General features: G+C 42.9%; 1 protein-coding gene and 1 long non-coding RNA gene across 2 annotated transcripts in view; one reads left to right on the top strand and one right to left on the bottom strand.

The window, feature by feature from the left end:
* Positions 1-14,061: 14,061 nt before the first annotated feature.
* Positions 14,062-16,131, bottom strand: LOC111947780. Its single transcript, XR_002873708.1, has 2 exons — positions 16,019-16,131; positions 14,062-15,813 (listed from the first exon to the last, which is right to left on the bottom strand). It is a non-coding gene; the product is annotated as an uncharacterized LOC111947780 (long non-coding RNA).
* A 1,115-nt stretch (positions 16,132-17,246) lies between these two features.
* Positions 17,247-19,953, top strand: part of shisa8 (shisa family member 8) — a 130,599-nt gene continuing 127,892 nt past the window's right edge. The window contains exon 1 of the mRNA XM_023957714.1: positions 17,247-17,872. Within this exon, the coding sequence (XP_023813482.1) occupies positions 17,313-17,872 (560 nt within the window). The 5' untranslated portion in view covers positions 17,247-17,312. The remainder of the gene's footprint in view (positions 17,873-19,953) is intronic.

The raw sequence follows: 19,953 nt of genomic DNA, 5'->3' as shown, positions 1-19,953 counted from the left end.
CCAGCTGCTCCTCTCCTAACCACCACCAGCTGTCGTCACTCAACCTCATCAAACCCTGCTGTTAAAAGGAGACCTCATCCACCAGTTCATCGCCAGATCGTTACCCCTTATGGTGACTAAGCCTGCTCTCAAGTCAGATTTTGTTTTGCTCTCTGTCTTGTGTCTCGCCCTTGACTTACCTTGCTCTCCTGCCTCAGGAAACCATTGCCACGAGTGACTTCAGTGGAACTCAGGACCCGCTTCACGGAGCACGGCTGGAAAACCTCAACCAACGCCGACTGCGTTCGTACCTCCAGCCACGCCACCAGCCACAGCCGGTGGATCACCCTCGGACCACCGGACCTCCTTGGAGAAAATAATAAATAACTTTCTTACCTGCCACTTACCCGTCTCGTTCTCTGGGTTCCAGCACTTGGGTCCGCCACGCTAAGGAAATCATGACAATTTTGTGGGAACAGAATATTATTTTGTGGGAACGGAATATTAATTTCTGGGAACAAGATATATTGTATTTTTTCCATGTCAAGGTTCCGTAAGTAAATGTTTTTGTGAATAAAAGATGTTTCATTCAACGTTTAATTTCAACATATAAAGGTTCCTTGCACCATTATCTGGTTTAAACTAGTTTCTAATATCTTCTACTCCAAAAAAAATATACTTGACTGCTAGCATTAGTGCGCTAGCTTTAAAAATACTTTGCTCCTTTTTACATTTCTTTGCAACACACGTTTTAACTCTCACCACATAAACCACGCTGTCTGTGAGATCTTCAAGGTTAAAGTTTGCACATTACGTTTAACAAAAAGTGTTTACTAAGGTATAGAATAAAGACACAGCAGGTGTTCAGCTGCTGGTTGCATCACAACTAGAGGATTCATTCTTCCTCTGATGCACATCTACTCCTTACTGTTGCGTGCTACGCTGCTTTCCAGTGGGCACTTTGGGAATAGCATTAACTCAAATGAGCTGTAATGACACCATAAAAATAAAAATATAAATAAATAAAATTAAATTAAAAAAAATGTAAGTGGTGCCAGTGCCAGATTTTAGTTAAAACTAGTTCCCCAAGCCTCTACAATAGCAAGTAATTACTAGTAGATAATCGATACCAAATCTTTTTTCCTTAATATTTATTTTTGTTATAGATTAAGTTTTTTTTTATTTTTTTGTTCATGAAAAGTAAAATAAAAGTAAAGTAAAAGTAAAAACAGATGTTCAGCAAATAAAAATATTAAATGCTTGCTTTCAAAACTTATATTTTTACTTTCAAAAACTTTTTTCTGCTTTTAAAAATTTATTATTGAACTTAAAACTTTATTTTGCGTCTGCAGCAGAAATGTTTTCACATTCATTGAGTCTCATCTCGCTTTCTCTCAATCTTACATTTTGCGTTCATTTTAGCGTGACATATTTGTCATAAATTGGGCAGTTTTTTGCCCAGTCTAGCAACACTTCAGACAAAAACAGACACCCTGCTTGCATGAACTCTGTAAGAAAATTCAAACCCTTTACTGTACATATAAAAGAAAAACTGCAACAAAAGTACAAAAACTATCAATCTCATCACGCTAGTATCAATACTTTCCTTGGTATCAATACAATCAATAGTCAGATTGTTATGCCAACCCCTAGTGGATCCATCCAAATTCTCGATTTTTTCCTAATGTTTCGGGCACACTTTTTTTCAGCATGTGACTATCTCCAAAAAATACCAGTGTTTAAATCTATTTATAGTAACAGCAGCAGTGGAAATCATGCTGCTCTGTTCTAAATGAGATAGATCTACAATTGACTGCTGTGACACCAGCTCTGGTTTGTGCACAGGAATTAGTTGTCAAACTGCAAAGTTCTGTGCCTCAGCCTGCTGGGCTGTTATCTGTGAAACACCATGGAAAGTTCTTCCTATTAAGGAAAAGTTAACTAAATAATGTAAACCTTTTGTTTCCACAGAGATCATGAACACAAACCCTGCATTTTCTGTCGTAGTCCTCACTGACACTGTATGAATGCAAAAGTATCATCAAATAGCTTACAAATGGTGACAAAGCCAGGACTGCTCCAATCAATCATGAAAGTTGGACCTCTCTGGATGAATATTTGAATGGAAGCAATTTTTAATATTTCAGCGTTGACATCAACCAATAAATATTTCCCAAATTTTTCTCCTTTGAGAGTATGTAAGAAAGCCAGGCATTTCCTCAGGCTCAACCTTGCATTTCTCTTTGAAGAAAGAGAAGCTGCACCGACTGTGAAACTGCCCTCTCAGCAGGAGTATTAGAGATTGAATCAGGATGAGAATTTTTTTTTTCTTGGATTGCTGTCCTTCACAAAGCCTTTAAGGTGCTTCTCAGATCTGATCAAAAATAAATTGGGGGAAATGAGAAAATAAAAATAGAGTGGGATAACCAGCTTCACGGGTATGCTTGGTGGTGTTGTCGACTGCACTGAGTCAAATATGAGTCATCTGCGAGTTTATGGTGTTGAAAACATGAGCTCTAACTAGGTTAATCCACTCAAACCTGGTGATATAAAGTGAATGCACACAAACACAGACAGGGCATTATTTATAAGAACGTGCACATGTGCTAAGACGTGAGATAAAGACCTGACCTTACATGAGTAGCTTAATTAAACATGCTATACTGAAGGCTTAACACATCAACCAGTGTGGGTGTGTTTGTCTGTGTGTAGCCATTCTTGAGCTGCTGTGAAAGATCCACTGGATTTTACAAATCCGATTTGTGCCAAAACAGTTTAGAAGAGGAGAGAGTGATGAAGCCTCAGAGAGCAAGTTATTTATAATGTTAGCATTACATTTTTTTACTTTGTTTTTTTCCATTTCTATCTGTCAAAACCACACCAGCTCACACCAGCTCTTAATTGACAGAACTGTCACTCAAGACTACAGGTCACGACACACCAACCTGTGCACAGCCTGGATTGATTACAAAAAAGCCTATGACTCAATGCCACACACGTGGATTAATGAATGGTTGAAGCTGTACAACATCAACTTGACTCTAAGAGCCTTCATAAGAAACAGGATGAAGTTGTGTAAAAACTCCCTTGAAGCCAATGACAAGCTACTTGCACAAGTGTCCATCAAATGTGGGATTTACCAAGGTGGCGCTCTGTCCCCACTGCTGTTCTGAATTTGGCCCTCAGCCAAATAAACAACAAGACTGGCTATAGATACCGACTCAGAAATGGGGCCACCATCAGTCACCTCCTCTACATGGATGACATCAAGCTATATGCTAAGAGCAAGTGCAATATTTACTCCCTGATCCACACCACCAGGATCTATAGTAGTGACACTAGGACGTCATTCCTTCTCAAGAAATGCAGTCAGATGGTGACAAAGAGAGGCAAGGTAGTCCACACAGGAGGGATCTCTCTCCCAGAAGGAACAATAGCAGACATTGAGGACAGTTAGAAGTACCTTGGAATTCCACAAGCAAATGGCAATCTGGAACAGGGACCAAGGAAAGCTGCAACATCCAAATAACTCCAACGAGTAAGGCTAGTCCTGAGAAGCCAGCTCAATGGCCAGAACAAGACCCAGGCAATAAACAGTTATGCTCTGCCAGTTTTCAGATACCCTGCAGGAATAATAAGATGGCCAAAGGATGAGATACAGACTCACCATACATGGATGGTTCCATCCCAAATCCAGCACCCTGAGACTGTATGCTAGATGGAAGGAAGGAAACCAAAAACTAGTAAGAGTGGAAGCCACTATCCAGGATGAAACATCCAAAATGCATGAATAGCTCAAGGTCAAGGCCCTAACTGACAGTGTGCTCAGTGAATGTCTCAGGCAATGGAGAGTAGAGGATGCGGTGCTGGAGGACAGATCTTCAGGGAAGGACAAGCCCCTGCATGTGATGTACCACACAACTATTACTGAAGTGGTTTAAATCAAGAAGTCCTGCCAATGGCTAGAAAGGTTTGGACTACAGGACAGCACTGAAGCACTCATTCTGGCAGCTCAGGAACAAGCCCTGAGCACCAGAGCGATAGAGGCTCAGATACCACACCAGACAAGACTCAAGGTGTACACTGTGCAAAGAGACACCTGTCTTGAATGACATCTACTTTTTGAGCTTTTAAGTGTATATAATGTTAATTCCTTACCAAAAACAACCCCAAAGCGGTAATTTGATCCATTCATATATTCCTCTAAAAACCTGCACTCTGAGCTCCAGCCCCTCCCAATCCATGAAAATGCACGGGTCCTCACGAGCTGAAGTAGACCAGTGAGAATAGGCCCTCCAGGAAGAGTCTGTGCTGCAAGCACTGCCCCCACGCTAACATACACACCCACTTTCTCTTTGGAGCTAGTGGTGATTGGCAAAAACCCCTTTATCTTATATGTACAATATGCACATCCATCTTTGCAAAACTTCAAGGGCAAAATGCAGACTGGCTCTAGGTTGACGCCATGAAATTGGCAGTGCCCACAAGGAGCGAAAGGTGGTGCCTCAGAGAGCAAGCTGTCATTCCTCCAGAATGTGGGCGTTATTGTGCCAAAGGTAATATACTATCATGTATAAGGATATAGTTTAATCTGAAAGGCTTAAGAATAGCATGATATGGGCTTTTTTTAAAATAAACCTTTAAAAAGTCAAAAACTTCAAACTATGTTGCTTCATTTTAGAAAACGACTGACATTTCCTCTAAATTTTTGACAGTCATGGGTCTGGTAGAAGATGACATTTAACTTGAGATACATTTTCTCCCTCATTTCTCCATCTGTTTAAATTTAAATTAAATAAAAATACACACACTGACATGACAGCATTTTGGATGACTGGAAAGAAGTGAGACAAGTCGGGAGGAAATGGTCGTGCTCCAGAGAGTGAGTAACAAGCCTGGCTGCAGTGAGGAACATTTACTGGAACCTGTGAGACATAGAAAACACTTTAATGAGAATGGAAGGAGAGGCTAAAAAAGTAGTCAAAAAGTGACACAGAAAGAAAAGATGAAGAAGGAAATTAGATTAACTTTGCAAGTATACATTAAACCGCTTCAATGTCAGCGCCTAAACTCAGCATGTAGACATATTATGTTGAGTTAAATATATAAATATTCAAATACACACATAGAATAGATGTCAAAAAGACTCCTGTATTGAAAAAAAGTTCTGAAAAATTGGTTATGAATGATTTGTTAAGTTTTTGTTTATTACATTAGTTTAAGATGCAAAAATATTGACATCAGTGTTCAAAAATCCCTTTATTTACCTACTGTCTCAAATTTGATCCACACATTTTTAACATGGAAAAACTCTATTATAAAGTAGTTAACAACAATTTTTCATTCTTTCAGAACAGTAAGTAGTCACTTTAATGAATAAAAATAGATGAGTTATTCTCGCCATAAAGGTTTGAAAATTAGCTATACTTTTCCCACCAGGGGTAGTTTTGAGATTTCATGGAAGCAGCCATTTTAAAAAGCCTATACCATAAAAATAAACTATTTTGAGATTTTAAGTGTATTATAATGTTCATTCCTCACTATGAACAACCCCAAAGCGGTATTTTGATCCATTCGCTCATCTCTGAGTAATCCTCTAAAAATCTGCGCTTTGAGCACCAGCCCCTCCCAATCCACGAAAACCAGTGGGTGTTCACATTGTGACATAGATAAGTGATGAACAGCCCCTTTCACGAAGAGTCTGCACTGCCACCACAGCCTCCAAGCTAACACATGCATTTCTCTACTGAGCTAGCAGTAATCGGCATAACACTGTTGTTGTGTGTTGTAATGATAATTATCATTTTATTTAAAGCACCTTTCTTTAAAATCTGCAAAAAGCTGTGGAGGATTAGAATTACCTAACTTCCACAAATACTTTCTTGCAAATAGATTGCAATACATCTTAAAATGGTTAAAAAATAATCCAGAAACCAACTCATGGTTAGACTTGGAACAGGCGTTATGTGGAAAGATCAACCTGTCACAGCTACCATTTATTAGCCAAACAGTTAAAAAACAGGATTGTTTCAAAACTATTAATATAAACGCCACTTTAACAGCCTGGTGGGAATTTCTCAAAATATCAAAATCATCAATTCAACTGTGCAAAATGACACCCATCTGGAACAACCCGGACATCCTTATTAACAAAAAAATGATTCACTTCCCAGCTTGGCAAGCAGGGGGCATAAAACAACTAGAGCATGTAATTATTGATAGAAGATTCATAACTCCCCAGGAACTTCAAGACAAACATGGAATAAATAACTTCTTGGGATATCAGCAACTTAAATCAAGTATTACTAAAAAGTATAAATTTAAAGACGACGATTTAAAGCTACCAGATGTAGTTACCACTCTGATTAATTTTTCAATGAATAGAACTCTCTCCAAAATATACAAACTTTTATGTAATTTAGATAACAATATTGCCCTTCCAACAAAAAAATGGGATGCAGATTTGAGCATCAGCACAGATGAAAGCTTCTGGTCAGAACTCTGTCTAAACACCTTTAAACTGACAAAAAGTCCAAATTTGCAGCTAATCCATCTCAAAACTCTTCACAGAATTTACTACACTGGACAGAGGATGTTCAAGATGGGTCTCAGTAACTCAGATATTTGCGAGCACTGTGATAATAATCTAACCGACAGCTACATGCAGGCACTGTGGTTCTGCACTCCTGTCCAGGCTCTCTGGCGGCAGGTATGTGCCGATTTATCAGTCTGGCTTAAGGTTTCAATCACGGCTTCACCGTCACTTTGTGTGCTTGGTGACATGAGTGCCATCGATATAGAAGAAGGATTAGCATCTATCATTTTCACAACTCTTTGTATTGCCAAAAAAACTATTTTAATAAATTGGAAAAACAAGAAAAATATAAACATAAGTCAACATAGAAATCTGCTGTTTGATCATATCAGCTTGGAAAAAATGTCAGCCCAAAGCTCAAGTAACTTTGAAAGATGCCGGTGGGGCGGTGCTTGGGTGGGGCGGGCTGGGGCGCTGCGTGGTCCTCTGGGCTTGGGTGTGTAGGTGCGTGGTGGGGGGGTGGGGTGGTGGTCTGGCTTGGCTTGGGGGGGTGGTCCCTTTGCCTGCGCTGGGGGGGGTTGGCGGGGGGGGCAGCGGCACCGGATGGGCTGGGGCTGGGATCGGCCCTTCCCTGGCTCTGGGACGGGACGGGACAACCCTCTCGGGGCCCCCGGTCGCTCAGGGTGTCATCCGCTTCGGCTGCGGGGTCTGGGGTGGGGTAGGGTGGGGGGCTTGTCGGCCCTGTCCTGTGGGGGGTCGTTCTGGGGGGGAGGGGGGGCCCATTATTGGTACGGGTCGGGGGGGGGGTAACGGGTCCGGGTCTCTGCTGAGGCAATCAGTGGTTGCCTCGGCCGGTTGGCCTCCTCGGTCCTGTCAAGGCCTGACCAGAGCTCCTCTAGGGCCGGCGTCTGGGGGTGGGGGCCTGGGCTTGCTCCGGGGGGGGGGGGGGGGGGGGGGGGGCGGCGCTTTCTGGCTCCTCTCCCTCTGTGTGGGGTGGGTGGTGCCGGGCCTGGGGTGTCGGCGCCTCCGGGGGTGGGGCCCCTGGGCTGGGTGGCCCTGACCTCTTTGCTGGGGAGGGGGCTGGGGGTCAGCTGTTTGACCACCGGGGGACAGTCTACCAGCTGTCCCCAACTTACCCCCTTCCTCATATAACCTCATATTAGGGTGAGGGGGTGGGGGGTCTAGCCTGCGATGCGCCTTGGGGGGGGGTCTACTTGGCAGTGGCCCCCCTCCTATGGTTGCCGTATGGAGTGGGCCCCCCCTCTTTCGGTTTTATTTGCACCTTAGACATGAAGGGTCCTTGGTAGGGGGGGTGCTTGGACATCACTGCAAGCAAGCAGCAGATGTCCTCCTGGCACCCTACCCGCCAATTTTAACCGCACCTTAGACATTTAGGGTCCCTTGGTGGGGAGGGTGAGGGGACATCACTGTGAGTAATCAGGAGATGTCCCCCTAGTGCCCTACTCGCCAATTTTAACTGCACCCTCCTTAGTACACACACCCCTCCCCCTTCAATATATACATTCCAACATAAACACACACACATGCACACACACACCCTCTCAAACACACATACACGCACACACATTTTGCAAGGAAGGTTGGACCTGGGTCCATCTGTCCCCTACCCCTTCCCTGGTGGGGGGTGCGGGCCCCTTGGCGATGGTGGCCGTGTCCCTTGGGTGCCGGCTCCCTGGGCCCCGCGGTGCTCTCTCCGCACGGTGGGGGGGTTCATATTACACCTGAGCCGGGGGTGTTCGTGTCCCTGGGGGGTGGGTCCTGGTCCTTGCCCCTGAGCGCTGGGCCCCGCCAAACTTCCAACATGGCCGAGCCTGGTCAGGCCATATTTATAACACCCCTTGTGGGCCACCCTTTTTTCCCCGGGGTTCCCCCCTCCTAAAATAAACAAATACAACTAAATGACAGCTAAACACAAAAAAACCCATTCAGGATAACCTTCCCCCTCACTTCAGTCTATCACAGAGTATGGCCTAACAAGCTGGCTTCAGGATTAAAGGTAACTTCACCAAATGACTTGGCATGTGACAGTGGCAGCAAGTCTGGGTAGCTCTTGTGTTTATTTAGGGATGCATGCTTAATATGTGCCTTTGAAATTTTTTTTTAACTGTCAGAAATGTTTTAACATATTCACAAAAGGAACATTATCTATAACGAGGCGGCCGTGGTGCAGCGGTAGGGCGGTCGACCCATTATCGTTATATTGCAGGTTCGATTCCCGCCTTGCACGCCCATGAGTCGAAGTGTCCTTGGGCAAGACACTGAACCCCACCTTGCCTCTGGTGGTAGGCGGGCGCCTGTGTTTGGCAGCGGAACCGCCACCAGTGTGTGAATGTGTGAGTGAATGTGTGTGTGACTGGGTGAATGGGTCTGTGACTGTAAAGCGCTTTGTCCTTGTAGGAAGAAAGGCGCTATATAAGTATACGCCATTTACCATTTACCATAACGGAAACCAACCAGGATTAAAAACCTGATTCCTCTGAAGTTCAAGAAGTGCTTCCATGGTCGCTGCGCCAGACTGATGGTAAAGGCAAGGAGATGTAGGTACAAGCCATTTTTACGATAGATCATCTTGGGACTGTGAACTCTCTTTCTAACAAAAGTGAGGAACTAGAGGCCCTGGTAAAAAACGACAGAATACAGTATATCGGGAATGCAGCCTGGACTGTTTTACAGAGATGTGGCTGACGGAAAGTATGACTGACTGTTGCGTCAATTCACCCGGCTTTAGTACGCGCAGACTGAAATGAGGAAATGAGTGGCAAAACTAAAGGAGGAGGACTTGGGCTGTTTTTTAATGATAAATGGTGCCATTCTGGTTATATCACTGTGAAATATGTTGACTGATTCTGGGATGTGGAGCTTTTAGCGGTCACTTTATGTCTTTACAACGTGCCACGGCCATTTTCGCACATAGCTGCTGTAGTTGTTTACATTCCACGGGGAGCAGAACCCACAGTCGCATGTGATGTCATTCAGGATGCAGTCGCAGAAATCACTTTGCAACATCCAGATGCATTAGTTGTTATATTTGGGGACTTAAATCACGTGGATTATAGCTCTCATTCAACAGGCTTTGACACAATATTCAAACGGCCCCACGAGACTTAACAATACACTGGACTTTTACTTTGTGAATGTCAAACAGGCGTAAAATGCCCAAGCCATACCTTTTCTGGCAATGTCCAACTTAATTTTTCTCAGAACACTGTACAGACCAGCTTAGATGAGACTGCCAATAACCAGCAAACCATTCAGAAAGTGGGGGCCACAAGCCACTGAAGCTCTGAAAGAATGTTTTATTTTTACCAACTGGAATGAGCTTCTTGATGCTTCAGACAGTGACCAAGATGGTGGATGGGATTACTGACACTAGCTGCGGTTACATGGCCAAAAGTAATCGGAATGAATGCCTGATCAGAATAAAAATGTGTCATGTAAACACGCCGTTCAGAATACTCTGCCCTGATCAGACTCATTCGGATTTCAAAATTTCTTTCTGATTGAGATAGGTGGGTTATGTCGATTGATGATCCGATCGTGGTGCATATAAACAGTTTATTCTGATCGTTGGTCACTACTGCACTGGCTTTACGTTATCATGCACAGACGGTGTGGTGCTCTAGAGAAAACGTGAACAGTACCGGTCGCTTCTTCCACTCATTTGGAGCATGTCTCTGAGCAGAGCAGCCGGACTCATAGCTTCGTGTTTGCGGGCAGGGAAGGGTGCTTTGTTACGGTGCGAGCTCCGAAGGAGGCTTCGGACTGGTCTGTCCGGCTGCTCTGCGTGAGCGAGCTGCTGAACTCAGGAGAACTGTGTCTCAGAGGAAAAAGCGTTCATCCACTGTCAAATATTGTTGTTGGCACATATTAATCTAACCCAAACCCTTCTTCCGGAAAGAAAAAAAGCATGGGTTAAAAAAATTATGAGCGAACAAGCAATTAACAATAATTATCACAATAGTAAAAGCATGTTTAGAAGATCATCTCGCTCTATGCTGCAAGTTTCTTTGTTTACAATGGAACTCAATGTATCTTCTTCTACAGTCGCTTCCAGTATTTTAGATACCAACTTAGAAGACTTTGTTCAATCACATCACAGTCTTCTAACTGTCTTCTAACTTCCTGTCCAATGGAAAACTTCATGCCTTGTGCCAGTTCCTAAAGTGGACAAGCTGACTGGGGCCATGGACCCCAACATGTGGCTCTCACTTCTGTGGTTAAGAAAACTTTTGAAGGACTTGTTCCTGTTTGATAACACAAGAACACATTATACATTCAGATTTCTGCCACGGCATTAGCATCTATCATCATCTATCAAAGGAGACGTAAGCATCTTTTTCAGGCCATGGAGTGGCAAGTTTCTTACACGTGGGAGTGGATACGAATGAAGCGATTTTGTTAAATCTCGTAAAAGAGGAGCTGTGGATCCAACAATTCCAGATGACACACAGCTTTTTAAAGAATTGTGTGACGCTGTGGGACCTCTTGTGGCGCCCGCTATGCAGGGATCAGGGCTGTCAGTTCTTACCAAGATACTCATTTAATTAAAAAGAAAAGTGTAATGCAGTTTTGTGAAATACGCCCATTTCAATATGCTCCAAAAACCACCTTCTCCGAGTGCAAAAACTTTTTTTGGATAAATGCAAGCTTTTTCAAGATTGTGGTGTTTCCATTAGGTGGATTTATTGACGCAAATCCAATTTCTTAGGTAATGGAAATGTGTTCACCGTTATCTCCTTTTCTATTCACTGTATATACTGCTGATTTCTCATACAGGTCTCCATCATGCTATGTACAAAAGAATTCTGATGCCACTCTTGTAGAGCCTTGAGTAAAGGAGGAGGACTACAGAAAGATCATCTCTGAATTTTACTGACTGGTATAACTGCAATGACCTCATTTAAACACACCAAAAACTAAAGAGATGATTATGGACTAGCAAGAAGAAGAAATGTTCCCATCTGCCTGTTAAGTAGAGGGAAACAGCAGTGACATTGTGCAGTCCTTCAAATATATAAATACTGATTCTCAGTGTTCACCTTGACCACAAACTGGACTGCTCTGTGCAGACAATGGTCCACCGAGTGAGTGTGATGTCACCCAAAGTAAATGGTGCCAACCAAATGAAGTCAATTCAGCTGCCATTTATTTACAATACGGACACTGCCATATTGGCGCTTAAAAGGCAAGGGGTGCTTTATGTTTTGAATGTGAAGGGGAGGGATAACTCCGTTCAGTTCTCTTATACCAGGGGTGCTCACTACATCGATCGCGATCGACCGGTCGATTGTCAAGGACATGAGGGTAGATCGCGGGACAGAGAAGATAAAAAAAAACAAAAAAGTACTTCCTAAAAATCCACCAGCCAATCAAAATCCTCACCGAGAAGTACGGGACTTTATTGACATGCAGAACGGCCAATCGGACATCCTCTGATGCATACGTTGCTGCAGACGTGTGTTTCAAAAACACTGAGCGCGAACTCTCTGTCATAAGAGAGTTGCTCTCTGCCCCGCGTCACGTCAAGTTCCCGGCAGAAGACCGCTCCGCGCAAGCGGAGTGTTTATTGAAGCCGCTCCGCTTGTCTCCTCCTGCTAATAGCTATTCAGTTCTCGCCTGATAAATACGAGCTCATAAGGAAGCTGTTATGTCCGAGGCACGCGCTTCGTACGGAGCCAGCAGCGCCTTTGAAACGCCATGATGCTCCCCTATTGCACGGTTTAGAGCAGAGCATGACAAACGATGGTTGCTGCTTTCTGTCTTTGTAATAAAACGCCTCATCTGTTAATACTAAAGTATCTTTGTGTAATCTCACTGTGTAGTTTTTAATCATCAGTACATAAACAATAATGTTACTAATAAACATAACTAACAAACATTTACTAATAGTACTTTATATATATATATATATATATATATATATATATATATATATATATATATATATATATATATATATATATATATATATATATATATATAAAAAACGCCCCTCTCACCCTCCGCGGGTGGTTTCTCCTCCAAGCTCGGGTCCTCTACCAGAGGCCTGGGAGCTTGAGGGTCCTGCGCAGTATCTTAGCTGTTCCTAGCACTGCGCTTTTCTGGACTGAGAGGTCTGAGGTCTTTCCAGGTATCTGTTGTAGCCACTCCTCCAGCTTGGGGGTTACTGCCCCGAGTGCTCCAATTACCACAGGCACCACTGTCACCTTCACTTTCCAGGCTTTCTCCAGTTCTTCTCTGAGTCCCTGGTATTTCTCCAGTTTCTCATGTTCCTTCTTCCTGATGTTTCCATCGCTTGGCACTGCCATATCCACCACAACGGCTTTCCTCTGTTCTTTATCCACCACTACAATGTCTGGTTGGTTTGCCATTACCATCCTATCAGTCTGGATCTGGAAGTCCCACAGGATCTTTGCCCTCTCATTCTCTACCACCTTCGGAGGTGTTTCCCATTTTGACCTTGGGGTTTCCAGTTCATATTCTGCACACATGTTCCTGTATATTATTCCAGCCACTTGATTGTGGCGCTCCATGTATGCTTTACCTGCCAGCATCTTACATCCTGCAGTTATGTTCTGGATTGTTTCAGGGGCCTCTTTGCACAGCCTACACCTTGGGTCTTGTCTGGTGTGGTAGATCTGAGCCTCTATCGCTCTGGTGCACAGGGCTTGTTCCTGAGCTGCCAGAATGAGTGCTTCAGTGCTGTCCTGTAGGCCAGCCCTTTCTAGCCATTGGTAGGACTTCTTGATATCAGCCACTTCAGTTATGGTCCGGTGGTACATCCCATGCAGGGGTTTGTCCTCCCATGAGGATCTGTCCTCCAGCACTGTGTCCTCTGCTCTCCATTGCCTGAGACATTCACTGAGCACACTGTCATTTGGGGCCTTGAGCTTGATGTACTCATGCATCTTGGATGTTTCATCCTGGATAGTGGCTTCTACACTCACTAGTCCTCGGCCTCCTTCCTTGCGGCTAGCATACAGTCTCAGTGTGCTGGATTTGGGATGGAACCCTCCATGCATGGTGAGGAGCTTTCGTGTTTTAACATCCGTGGTCTGTATCTCTTCCTTTGGCCATCTTATTATTCCTGCAGGGTATCTGATAACTGGCAGTGCGTAGCTGTTTATTGCCCGGGTCTTATTTTTGCCATTGAGCTGGCTTCTCAGGACTTGCCTTACTCGTTGGAGGTATTTAGCTGTTGCAGCTTTCCTTGTTGCCTGCTCCAGGTTGCCATTTGCCTGGGGAATTCCGAGGTACTTGTAACTGTCCTTGATGTCTGTTATTGTTCCTTCTGGGAGTGAGACCCCTCCTGTGTGGACTACCTTGCCTCTCTTTGTTACCATCGGCTGCATTTCTCGAGCCCGAATGACATCCCAATGTCATATATATATATATATATATATATATATATATATATATATATATATATATTGTGATTTCTTTACAGAGTTAAAGCAATTAATTGCCTTTTTTTTAAACATTTCTTCAAATGAGAAAGCAATAATGGAGACATTCAAACTCAGACATGAAGCAAGGTATTTTGGCGCTTTCTTGTGTGTCAGACTGAGTACAAACAGTAAATACAGAGGAGCTTGTAACATCAGGAACAAGAAGAGGAGATGATGCCTCTGAAACGTATGTGGGGGGGGGGTTAACATGGATAAAAACATGAAAACTTAAAAGAATCTTTTTCAAACTGAAATGTAAAAATAATGAGTATTTTCCAGACATACTGCTTGTTTTTCTGTCTCTTTCAAATATAAATTCTATTTAACATTTTTAGCATTATGTGGGCTTCATTATAACTTGTTTCACCATATTTTCCAGCTTTCATCTGCCTGGAGTATTTTTCCTCTGTTTCATCTATTTCAATTTTACTTTCCTTTCTGCCACTTTTCGGCTCTTTTACCTGTTTGCACCACTGTCCAATCTTTTCCTCTCCTCTTACTGGTTTCCCTTTGTCAACTCATATTCCAGTCTCTCCATGTTTCTTAATCCTTCCTCCTTTCCCTGCGATAATTCCCTCCTACAGTCTCTTTTCTGCCAATCCCCTTCTCTTTCCAGCAGACAGTTTTCCAATTCTCCCTCATTTCCCGCTCCTTTTTGTTTATCTCCCTCCTGCTTTTCTCCCTCCAATCATTCCCTCACTCTGTTTCCCTAAATCAGCTATAATAGACTGCAGTGCCACACATGCTCCAGACGTGCTCAAAGATGCGCCCGGATGTTAGGCTTGTAATGATACTGAGCCACACTCACACGGCCACTGAAGCGCTCTTGCACATTACAACCTGCTGCTCAGTCAGCACCAAAGCTTGTTTGTGTCAAATAATACAAGGAGGAGGTCATAGAAAAGAGTCAACATAAAAAAGATGGCCACAGTTTTTAGGGAAAACAACAAAAAATGCTCCACATTAGCGTAGGTGACATAAAATGAGGGAGAGATGTGGGAAGAGTCAGCTCATTTATGCACAAAAGATATCAGCGCTCGCGTGTGTGTGTGTGTGTGAAAAAGATGCCAAGAGGGAGGGGAGGAGTGAGTGAAAGGGAGAGGGGAGGAGTGAACCCAGAGAGGGAGGAGGGAAGGAAAAAGGAGTGAGATATTGTCAGGCAGTCCTGCCAGAGAGGAGCAACAGCAGCAGAGCGAGCATCTCAACCGGATAGGATACAGACGCTGAATGGAAATACGGGAATACATGCTGACAACAGCGCGAGGACAGGACGAGGAGGGCTTTTTACTGATTCTGTTTGGAGCTCCCAACAAGCAGAGCACCAGTGAAAACACATACATATGATATATATATAAAACTCCTATACATATATATCAAATTATGCCTGTTTTCAAAGAAGCTGCAGCCGGAGAAGGACTGAATTGACAGGAAAATTGGAAGACTAATTTGCAGCGTTTGCTTGAAAGCTGTTGCATTTTAAGATTTTTCCTCACTTTTTTTCCCAGAGAGAGTAAACAAGGAAAAAATGTGGAAAAAGAAAGGGGACATTTAAAACTGGCATCTGACTTTAAGGTTATCTGCAAAGAGCTTCTCCTGCACGCAGTCCTTTTGTTTCCACAGAGGCTTCCTTTGAAAACAGGATATTTTTTTGCCCCCAGTGCCACACTGCTGTTCGCCTGTCGCATCTCCACTAGTCTCTGTCGTCCGTGAGGGGTTGGGCTGGTGCTCCTCCAGCCAGGCTTGAGCCGTAGTGCTCTGCCGAAAGTGCAGAGGGCAATCCACAGGCTCCCTGAACCCCCACTGATATTTCCTCAGCAACTCCATCTTGGTCTAAGAGGAAAATGTGAGGTAAGTTAAGGAAGAGGCAGAAAAAAAGGGAAAGAGATCAATGTTAAAAATATATTTGAAGCATAAACAAATCAAGGAATGAGAAAATAATTCCCTGAAAGAACAAGCTGTATGACAATAATTCCACCACATTAAACTGTTTTGCAGCTTTCTCGAGTATAAAATGGAGCAGATTTAAAAGACTCACTTCCACAACAAAAGCCCTTCCCTCTCTCCTCTCCCTCCTTCCTTCTTCTCCCCTCCATCTGAACACTTGCAGGGAGCAGGCTGAGAGACAGAAAACCCAAGGGGCGTCCTGAGTTTTTCGAGAGACCCTTCAAAAAAACGGAGAGGCGGGGTTTCACTGGAGTGCAAACGGGAGCAACAGGAGGGGTAGCCCCGAACCCTGATGAGCACAAAAAGCCACTGGACTCTAGTGTGTCGCTTAAAAGCTACAGACTGATACTGACAGTGTGTTTTCACCAGGGAACTGGAGCTCTATTTGAATGTGAGTGTATGTGTGTGAATAAGTGTGTACATGTGTGAGAGCAAACAAGCCTCAGGTGCAGGAGGGACGCTTTTGGACTGTAATCACCACAGGATCTCAGCTTGAGGAGAGCCAGGAGGAATGTTTTAAAGACATTTACATTTCTTTTACCTGTTGGGTATTGGAGGAAAATTTTGCAGGAAGCCATTGTTTTTCATTTTGATAACTTGCAAAGACATCACAACTTCTCAGCAAGGACACACACCTTAGTGAACCACATTGGCATGGAAAAGATGCCTACTGCAAGAATAAAAAGGTTTTTTTTGAAGAGAAATACAAAGAGCAACAGGATGATACAAGATACAAGTTAAAGTCTGACTAGTGGAGGACAAAATCTAATTTTTGGATTCTTTAAAAAAAAAATCTGGACAGACTTCACTCCAGTTTTGAGTTTGGAATATGAATCCTCTGGAATGAAACGTCTTCCACGTGGGAACCTACTTTGTCCACTCATCTTCTTTGCCTTTTACATTCCTCTCTGACACCACTTGGAAACTACAGTCATTCCTATTGCAGTTCAGCCACTCAGTGGAGGAGCTCATTGCTGGAAATGCCAGAGGCAAGTTCATTCATAGATAGCACACCATCTTAAATTGGATCACCTCTAGGAATTGACTGATGACATTTGTCAGGGTTGACATTTCCTGGATTTGGGGAAATTATTTGCTTGGCAAGCAGTAAAGTTTATGAATAATCTGTCACTGCATGCATGTGAATTTATTCTTTCTTTTACTTTTCTTCAGACACTTCACCACTGTATTTGTGCATTAAAACTTTACAGAAATAGATTTCTCCTAATCCTTTAGAGATTCATTCATTGACAAACATCATACCTTAAGGAAGAATTTATGTTTACCTGTCTTTTCTTTTCCCTCTAAACTGCAGGAGCATTTGGTCCCTTAGTTAACTTACACATCTGCACTGAAACACTGCGATACGCAGGAGTGAGTTCAAGATGGCAACTGTCCCGCTTCCACGTCTGATAAACTTCTCATTGGCATTATTTCTGGGTGTGACCACTTTAAGCGGACTGAACTTAAGGCTTTCAGCAATGGCGCAGGTAGCGTCCAATAACCAGACAACACAACCCTCCACTGTACCTGTGGCAGCAGTGCCAACGCCCACGCCTGAGGCGGAGGACCGAATGGATCCAATGGGCAGGAACCGCTGCTGGGGGTACTATGACGTCATGGGCCAGTGGGACCCTCCCTTCAACTGTAATGCAGGTGTCTACATGTTTTGTTGTGGCTCCTGCTTCTATCGTTTTTGCTGCCAGTACAAAGTCCAGAGTTTGGACCAGACTTCCTGTTCTAATTATGACACACCTGTGTGGGCTAACACCGGACGACCGGCCGCAGCCGTTACAGAGGTCCACCAGGAACCAGACCGGGATCGGACCCACATGATTGTGTACATAATCTGTGGAGTAGTGGCCATCATGGTGCTGGTTGGGATTTTCACAAAACTTGGACTAGAGAAGAGTCAAGGAGGACAAACGGACATGACTAACTCCAGGTAAGAACTGGGATTAATGAATGGATGGATGGATGGATGGATTGAAATATTCTAGGTGTATTTACTGTAAGTCATTCCACTCTCATACTAAAATATCATCAACAACTTTTAATTGTTTTCCTAAAATTTGAAATCCAGTCATTGATGAGAAACTAGTTAATGCTCATTAAGGCCCAACTGTTGACTGAGCTATAATGAGAGTGGTTTATTGTGTGGTGTATTTTTGTTTGGAAAGCCAATTCACAAACAGAAAGTTTCACATTTTTATTTGTCACCGTTAATGCTGGACACCTTTGAGGCCATGAAGGGTGTGAAATATGTTAGGAGCCACAGTGGCTGATGGAAGGAGACAGAAGAAGAAGAAAGACAAAAGTGCGATGAACAGAGTTCAGACAGCATGATGGAGATTTCAAAGAAAGAGGTGTCAACTGATACCGTGGAAGAAATTTGAGGGAAATTACAGTGCAAGGTTGCAGTTTCATACCGATGGCTGATTGATTGGTGTGACACAACAATGACTGTGGCAATGTGTGGCCTGCGGAGAACAATGACAAGAGTAAGGGTGTTTTTTTGGAGGGGTGGAATATTGAGCGGATCTGACTGGAGAGCTGCCAGCAGCTAGTACAAAGAGCAAAAGCGTGTGTTTGCCTGGGTGTGTTTAAAAGAGAAGAGGTGGAACAGGGTTGGAGGAGGCAACGTGTGTTGCTATTAGGTGTTAAGAGTTGACACATTGGGAGTTGTTTTAAAGCATCTTCTCACGTCATTCCCACAGATTCAAAAGGAACAATTAAAAGAATGACGTCCTTAAACTTTGTGGTTTATTTGGTCCATGAAGCTATTCAAGGGTGCTGATACAGTCTAAAAAGAGTATTTAGGCTGTGGTTGTAAAGATAAACTTTTTTTTTTTACATTCATCTAACTTAATTATTTGCTTTGGTGAAAATAAATATATTTTAAGTTCAATCAACTTAAAAATAACAGATAGTTATCAGACATATTTATTTCACCTTTAGTCAAATTAATTCAGTTAAGTTGGTGTAACTTCGGTGTGAAGCCGTCAATGGATCATGACATACTTGGAAAGGTCGCCCTGCGCAGTAGCAACTGCAAACTCTAAAGACTTCTGTTAGAGTATCAATTAGGAACATTTGCATCATCTGTGAGTCATAATCATAGTAGTTCTGATAAAAAAAAGTGTTTTCTAAAATGTGAATTCCTTTGAGGTTATTTAATTTGCCTGAATTTTGCTCTTAGAATATATGAAAAGTATTGAAATATATGCTTGGGCCTGCTGTCAGATCCGGCAGCATTTATTATAGGAATTATGGGATACCATTCCCTTTGCCTATCTGGACGGACTAGGGTTTAAGTGTGGGTTGTTGTAAATGTGCTTAGTTGTCTAGCTGTTTTACTCTGTTTTGCCTAGTTATTTTATCCTGTTATGTTTATTTCTTTCTGCATCATGAGTTAGACAGAGTGAGAGGATGATAACCAAACCCTGTGTGCAGACGTTACATGATGTACTATAAAGTCAAACGTCATGATATGTAAACTCCGGCCTCATAAACGGAAACTTTGCTGAGTCTAAATTTCAACACGTGAATTCAATAAAACATATAATTCAATTGGAAAAATACAAGAATCAAAGTAAAAAAACCAACATGAAATTGAGTTGGATAAAAATATGATACTCATTTAGAAAAATGTGTTTGCATGAGTTGTATAAACAAAGTAATTTATGTTAGATCAACATAGAGTTGAATAAATGTAAAAAATTAGGTTGAATGAACTTAACTCAATTACGTGTTACCAATTCAAGTGATTCCTGTAACCCTTGTGCTATCCTAGGCACTTTAACATTGGGGGTTGGGTCATCTAGACCCACTAGACAGTGCACTGAAGCTTTTTTCTTCAATGATTTGTGATCTTCACTGGTGTCCATGGATTACATGACATCTTTCCTCCTTTATCCACCTTTGTCATGCTAGGGAGAACACGTCAATGCTAGAGTGCGGTCATCTAAGATAGCACAAGGGTTAAGTTGGATACACTATTTTTGTAGTATTTTTCTGATGATGGAG

This window comes from Oryzias latipes, chromosome 8, assembly GCF_002234675.1.
Source record: "Oryzias latipes chromosome 8, ASM223467v1".
NCBI classification, from domain to species: Eukaryota; Metazoa; Chordata; class Actinopteri; order Beloniformes; family Adrianichthyidae; genus Oryzias; species Oryzias latipes.
The sequence above is the reverse complement of the archived record's forward strand: the minus strand, read 5'-3'. Positions and strand labels throughout refer to the sequence as shown.